At 46.9% G+C, this 7,534-nt stretch overlaps 1 protein-coding gene across 2 annotated transcripts in view; it reads left to right on the plus strand.

Annotated features, from left to right (window-relative positions):
- Positions 1–3,989, plus strand: part of Crcp (CGRP receptor component) — a 34,074-nt gene extending 30,085 nt beyond the window's left edge. For both annotated transcript variants that reach the window (XM_055606445.1, XM_055606446.1), the window contains one exon: positions 2,944–3,989. In XM_055606445.1, coding sequence (XP_055462420.1) covers positions 2,944–3,093 — 150 coding nt within the window. In that variant the 3' untranslated portion in view covers positions 3,094–3,989. The remainder of the gene's footprint in view (positions 1–2,943) is intronic.
- The last annotated feature ends 3,545 nt before the right edge of the window (positions 3,990–7,534 follow it).

Below are 7,534 nucleotides of genomic sequence, written 5' to 3' on the forward strand. Positions count from 1 at the left end.
CCTTCCTTCCTTCCTTCCTTCCTTCCTTCCTTCCTTCCTTCCTTCCTCCTTCTTTATTCTTCTTGCAGGTTTATTGGGGGCAGCTCTCCAAGGGTTCACAGTTCTCCAGGGATGGGCCAGGGGATTCACCATGCAGGGGGAGACAGAAAAACAGGGGAGGGAAAGACTGAGAGAGAGGTAGAGGGAAAGGAAACAGAAAAAGAGCAATTTGGCTTTTTTTTTAGTGATCTATTTCTTTATTAAGTTCTACTTCCACATCTCTAAATATTTTCATTATTTCATTCAATTGTATGTTTTCACAGTGTTCATTAAGACATCTGTTTACATCTTCTTTATGGTCCTTGAACATATTTATAATTGCTATTTTGAAGTCCCTGCCTTGTGCTTCAACTAAGGTGCTTTTCCTAGGGCCTATTACAGTAGGGCTGCTGGTGTCTGGAGGACTATTGTCTTGGTTGTTCATGTCTGTGTTTGGGCTGGGGTTGTGGTGCTGGCAGCGCTTCTTCATGTAGATATTTGGTGAGTGTCTGTTCTTAGATACTGTTGAGTCTTGGGCCCGGCCAAGTGTGGCAGTTGTGGGGTCTCTGGTAGATAGCAGTCTTGGGGGGAGTCACGAAGGAATGGAGGTGTGCTAGAAGGAGTGGTCCCCCTGGGACTTGTCCTTCCTGTGCTGATCCAGGGTCCCCTGGTTCTTCCCTGCTGTCCTTTCACCATTCTTCTAACAATTGGTTCTTGTCCACTAAAGTTTTATTTGGGATAAAGATGTCGTTCAGTTGCTGAAAGGGCTGGCATAGCAGGTGCAGGGTCTCTAGTTCCTTTTCTGGCACTGCACAAACCCAGCCTGGTGGTTTGCACCTAATAGTCTCAGCACTTGGGGGATGGCAGCAGCAAAATCAGAAATTCAAGGCTATCCTTGACTACGTGGCAAGTTTGAGACCAGCCTGGGCTACTTGATACCTTGTCTAAATTAAAACAAACAAACAAACAAAAAAACCCTTTAGAAAATGATTTGTTCAGGGCACTCCTTAAGTGAAACACCCACAACAATTCTCTAGCTATAAAAACCATTGGGCTGAGTGGAAGGTGTTGTGTGTACCTGCGCTGTGCTCTTAGACATGGCTTGTGATGTCTTTAAATCAACAATACTGTGTCTGTGAGAGGAAGCAGTCAGACTGACATCCTCTTCCGGTTTGGAACCTGTTGTGTGTATCTCTTCCGTTATGTTTGCCAGGGTTCTTTCTGAAACACCCTTTTGTATCAGTTGCTCGATTTCATATTGCTGTTAGGAAGCTACATCTGGGAAGGGTGTTTGTCACACTCGTGCCTTTATGTGAACCTAGTCCTTGAGTATCTGCATATTACTTCTAAAGATGTGTTTTTATGAGGATAGGCAGTTAAGCACTGTCTGTTCTTCTGGAGGACCCAAGTTCAGTTCCCAGCACCCATGTGGCTCACAGCCATCTTTAACTCCAGTTTTCAGGGATCTGATGTGCTCTTCTGGTCTCAGCAGGCATCACACACACATAGGGTGCACAGGCAGGCAAAATGCTCATGCATGTAAAAAATTAATTTAAATCTTAAAGAGTTAGTATTTTTTATGTATGTGTATGTGTATGCCTGTGTGAGTGTGTATGCCTTTGTGAGTGTGCATGTGGGTGCCTGCAGAGGCCAGAGGAGGGTGTCGGATTGTTTGGAGTTGGAGGTGCAGGTGGTTATGAACTGCCATGTGGGTGCTAGAAACCAAACTCAAGTCCTCCGTAACAACAGCAAGGGCTCTTAACCGCTAAGCCATCATCTCTTCAGATTCTCTTCTATTCACTTGTCAGACTCCTGTTCTGCATCCCATGGAGACAAGTGAGGCCACGTGGGTTGTGTTAATTGGCTTTCTATTGCTTTAACAAAGGGCATGAAGCAATCAGCTTACAAAGAAGAAAGATTTATTTTGGGTTGTGGTTTCAGATACAATCCAGGTACATGTGGCTCTGTTGCTGTATGCCTGTGACAATAATGATTCCTTAAACTGCTCACCTTGAGGAAACTGGAAGCAAGGAGAGAAAGATCAGGGTCCTGGCACCCCCAATATCCTGATTTCCTCCCTCTAAACCCCACTTACAAAAGGTTCTTCCATCTCCCAGTAGTGCCATAGGCTGGGGACCAAACCTTCCATACAAAGCATTTGAGGGACATTTAGGATCCAAACCACAGTGTGGCGTGTGTTAGCTGGGAGGCTCTCCACCTGGGAATGCCAGGCCGAGTCCAGTTCTGCTACTTGCTGGGATTGTAGTGAGTGTGGAAAGAGATGGTGCACAGGAGTCCTCTGCAGAGTTCTGGTGAGTGGCAGGGCTGATGAGAACTAGAGGAAGATAGAAAGCATGTGGCACAGGGAGCCAGCATCGAAGAGTGGGTGATACCACTCAAGTGACAGGGGTTCTTGTTGTGATGTCCAAAAGTGTATTGAGGGCTGTGTCGCCCCCTCCCCCCAAGTAATGTCTTGGCACACCCAACATATTGGTGTATAGATGTGAGTGGAAATAGAATAGTTAGGGTTTTCCTTTATTTAAAGATAACCAGCCTGGGCATGATAGTGGCACCTGCCCTTAATTACAGCACTCAGGAGGCAGAGGCAGGCAGATTTTTATGTGTTGGAGGCCAGCCTGGTCTACATAGTGAGTTCCAGTACAGCCAGGGATACTTCATCTTTAAAAAAGGGAAGAGTGGTGTTAGGGGACAGACAGACACATAATCAGCCTCACTGTCCCATTTTGTATGCTTGTTTTGCCTTGGTCTGGGATTTGAGCTGTCCTTATCCTTCTGTGGCTCCTAGATGAAGACCTGGCTGGCTCAGGACCGGGTGCTGGGCTGGCACTGTGCACTGCATGGCTGGGGTGGGCCATGGTGGAAGGCTTACTTCTAAACCCCTGACAGACTTCCTTTCCTTTGTAGATGGTAGAAGAGAGTGAAGAGCGGCTCACAGAGGAGCAGATTGAAGCCCTCCTGCATACTGTCACTAGCATTCTGCCTGCAGGGCCAGAGGATGAGCAGAATAAAAGTACTAGCAATGATGTGGCGATGGAAGAGGAGGACCCAGCATAGATGTCCACAGCTGGCCAGGTTGTCTATGAGGTTCAAAGCCCCAGCAGCCATTTCCTGGATGTTCAGAGGATTGTTTATTTGGCTTTACCCCCTCTCTCAATATGCCTGATCTCTGGAAAATCACAAAAATAAGATGAAAAGAAACCTTTGTGAGTGGGGAATGTGGCTATGCAGCCCTCTGGGGTAGAAAGACTTCTGTGGCTGCTGCCACACGTGGACACAGTGGAAAGCTATTCAGGCACCGCAATGGCTGTTGTAAGCAGTGGCAGGTGCTGCTGGGTAGAGTGGAGCTGTCGGAGCAACTCAGATGGTTGAGAGCTCCCAGAGCTGTACACAGCTTCTCCAGGGGAAATGACCCCAGGCTTACTTAGCTCACTGTAGAGGAATGTCCTCAGCAGAACAGGAGGTGAGAAAAGGAGGTAAGAGCAAACTTGTTTGAGCCCAGCCTGATTTGCATGTGAACACACCTACCATGGATGAACACCACACACATACAATGAAATTAGTCCATTTTCTGTGACTAAAACACAGAGGCTTATTTTGGCTCGTGGTTCTGGTCCAAGGTCAAGGGGCATCTGGCTGTGGCCCTCTTGTTGCCAGAGTGCCTAGGTAGCATGGGATATCACATGATGAAAGATGAGAAGCATTTATTTATTTTCTTTGAGTCTCTTGTAGCCCTTATTAACCTTGAACTCATTATGTAGCCCACTCTACCATCAGACTTTTGATGATTCTTCTGCCTTGGCCTCCTTCGTGCTAGGATTAAATGTATGTGCCGCTCACTTGGGTGGAAGAGGCCATCCTGGTCCACATAGGAAATTCCAGGACAGCCAGAGCTACACAGTGAGACCCTGTCTCATAAGAACAAAAATTAAAAAAAAGTGCCTATCATCATACCTGTTACCTTTGTGTATGTGTTGGGGAGAGGAGCAGTTTAGTACCTTTTGATTTTTTGAGACCTTTTTTTAAAAAAGCCTTTTTGTTTGTTTGAGAGAGAGAGAGAGAGTGAATGTGTGAATGCAGTGCGCTTGTAGGCCAAAACAGCATCCTGGTTGGATCCTCTGGAGCTGGAGTTCCAGGTGGCTGTACACTGCCCAAGGGCTGGGAATGGAACTTGGGTGATTTGCAAGAGCAGTGTGTGGCCTTAACTGCTGGGGAATCTCACCAAGCCAAGGTAGAGTCTTACACTGTTGCCGATGCATTTTCCTGCTTCAGCCTCTTGAATGCTGGGATTACAGGTGTCTGCCACCAAAATGGCCTGACTGCCAGCCTTTGAGTACCAACCATTTTTAGGTTGAAATACTTAAACTTTAATTTAAAAGTTTTATTATCATGTATGTTTGTATTCATGTGCAAATATGCAGGTGTGCCCATGGTATTTGCATGCTATGGGCATATGTGAAGGTCAGAGGACAACTTTCAGGCTTCAGATCTTTCCATCCACTCTAAGATCCAGGGATCAAACCCAGATCATCAGGCTTATAGAGCAAATGTTTTTTCCGACTATCAGTTACTTTTTCTGTTGTCACAACCAAAGGCAACTTAAGGGAGAGAGTTTACTTTGGCTAATGGTTCTAGAGGGTTAAGAGACTATGATGGCAAAGCCCAGGCATAGTAGCATGAACAGGCAGCTGAGGGCTCATGTCTTGAACCACAATCATGAAGCAGAGAGAGCAAACTAGAAATGGCATGGCATCTTTACCTTTTAAAGCCTGTTTCCAGCGACATACCTCCTCCAAGGCTGCACCTCCTAAGCCTCCCCAAACAGCACCACCAGCCGGGACCAGGTGTCTATAGACATCTGAGCCTGTGGCAGACATTCTCATTCAAACCACCACACACACACACTGAGCTGTGGTACAGTCCAAAGATGAATAATATTTTTGTTTAGTTTTTTTTGAGACAGGGCTTCCCCGTGTTGCCCTGGCTGGTCTGGCTGGCCTTGAATTCACAAAGGTCCACCTCCCTCTTCCTCTCTACTGCTGGGATTAAAGGAGTGTACCTCTCCCTAACCCAGCTCAGGATTAATCTTGATTGTCAATTTGGTTGGATAGAGAAAGATACAGTAGGTTAGTATATCCTCGGCTGTCCTGGATTTAGAGACCAGGCTGGCCTCAAATTTGCCTCAAAATCTACAGGTCCGCCTGCCTCTGCCTTACCAAGTGCTGGGATTACAGGTGTGCACCACTGTGCAGTTCATAGGCTTAATCTCTTAATGGGTCAGAATGTGCATGGATTGTTTGGACACGGTAAAAACTCCCATCTGCTTGGAGGAAGCAGGTCACAGGGAACATCTTGGTGGCTGTTTGGCCTTGTCCTCTTCCTGTTGTTTTTCCTCTTTGCTTCCTGTTTGCTGCCTGTGCTCTCACCACCACAATGTTGTTGTTCCAGCAGCCGCACACTGACCCTTCTGAAGCCATGAGCCAAAATAGACCCATCCTCCCTTAAGTTGTTTTTGTTAGGCTTTGGTTACAGAATTCTCTAGTGTGGAGATGTAGCAACTGGTGGCTCACAGGCATAACATGCTGAGTCACAGACACTGAGGCTAAGAGGGAAAAACTGGAAGTTGAACCTAGGGCCTCATCCATGCAAGTGTTCTGCCACTGAGCCATGTCCCCAGAAACCCTGGGGGATGGCAAATAAGTCTCTCCTACTGAGCCATACTAATGGCTCCTCACTGGAGGATTCTGGGCAAACACTACCACTGCATGGCACTACCCAGTTCTTCCTGATGGATTTCAGGCAAGTGCTGCACTGCTGGGCTACATCCCTAGCCCTCTCTTTTTGAGACAGGCTACGTTGACATGCCCATGGTCCTCCTGCTCCTGCCTCTCAAGTAAGTAGCTGGTCTGAGGCCTTCATTACCATACTTGGTTGAGCCATCCTTTTTCTGACTTTACTTTCTTGGGTTCCTAAATACTTTTGGAGGCAAATAAAAGAGATTTAAAAAAAAAATTATGTGTATTGGTGTTTAGCCTGTATGTATGTCCGTTTGAGAGTGTCAGATCTTGGAGTTACAGAGAGTTGTGAGTTGCCGTGGGGGTGCTGGAAATTGAACCCAGGTCCTCTGGAAGAGCAGCCAGTGCTCCTAAGCTCTGAGCCAGCTCTCCAGCTCTAAAGGGATTATTTTAGTTAGGGTTTCTACTGGTGTAACCGAACACTGTGACCAAAAGCAACTTACTTATACTTCCAGGTTACAGACCATCACTGAGGAGGTCAGGGAGGAACACTGCTTACTGATTGATCCCTCCTGGTTTGCTCAGCCAGGACCATGAGCCCACAGAAATGGCACCACTCAAAAATGGGCTGGGCCCTCCCACATTAGTGAAGAAAATGCACTACAGACTTACATACAGACAAATCTTACAGAGGCATTTTTCCAGTTGAGAGTCCCTCTTCTAAAAGGACTCCTCTTGTATCAAGTTGACATAAATCTAGCCAGCACAAGGATAGAGCAGGCAATCTTGAGCCTGGAGGCTCTGTGGGTATGTTCTTCAGTCTAGTCAGTTCCTAGAGAGCTACAGTTATTCCTGCTTAAAGCTTCCTTAATTACCTACATATCTTTGGCATTCTGTGTCATAGTTGGGTTGGTAATTCTGTTTATGGACTCAGAAGCTCCAAGCTGTCCTTTTGCAGGGCAAGATGGAGGGCCTGGAAATCCAGGAGATAACAGGTTAAATATTTCAGTTCATCCTCTGTGAAGGCCTCAGCTGGGAGGACCAGTGTGTGGAGGCAGGGTGGGGTTCTGGGGCAAGGAGCCCATGTCCTGAATCAGGACAAGGGCAAGGCATAGATCTGCTAAAAGAGAGCCAGGGACTGCACTAGAATGGAGGAAGTCAGCAGCTGTAGACAAGGGCATGGGAGGGAACCGCAGTCAAGCCTGGAACCAAGAACAACCCTGGCAAGGCAAGATCTCAGAGACTGGGACAGGAGAGGCTGACACGTGGCTGTAGATCCCCAGAGCCTCTGGCCTGTTCTCCTTTGGACAGTGGCCCAAGCCTGGTGGATTGATTGGCCCAGGGCTGGAAGTGCTCAGGACTAGGAGGGAGGATCAGGCAAAAGTGGGTGAGGTTGAGAAGGAGGATCAGATCGGGGTGAGGGGTAACGTTTGGGCTCCATACAGTTGTGCAGCTCTCCAGCAGTGGTGGAGGACATCCGACAGACCCTGAGGCTCAGACCCTTGCTGCATGAAGATCCAGCCTCTGTACGTCACCAGCTGGAGCAGCTGATGCCGCAGCGCCTCTGTGGCTCCTCTCATGGCCCCTACCTTCTTTTCAGGAGAAAACTACATTCTTCAACACTCTTATCTATGTCATGGCTTTCTGTTTTCTTTCTAAAATATGTGGAAACAAATTTATAAAATGTGATAAAGTATTTTTATTATATTATGATTCACAGAAATATTATGATTCACACTTTTTGTGAATCATAAGTATATGTG

This window comes from Psammomys obesus, unplaced genomic scaffold, assembly GCF_907164565.1.
Source record: "Psammomys obesus unplaced genomic scaffold, mPsaObe1.curated_primary_1811, whole genome shotgun sequence".
Classification (NCBI taxonomy): Eukaryota; Metazoa; Chordata; class Mammalia; order Rodentia; family Muridae; genus Psammomys; species Psammomys obesus.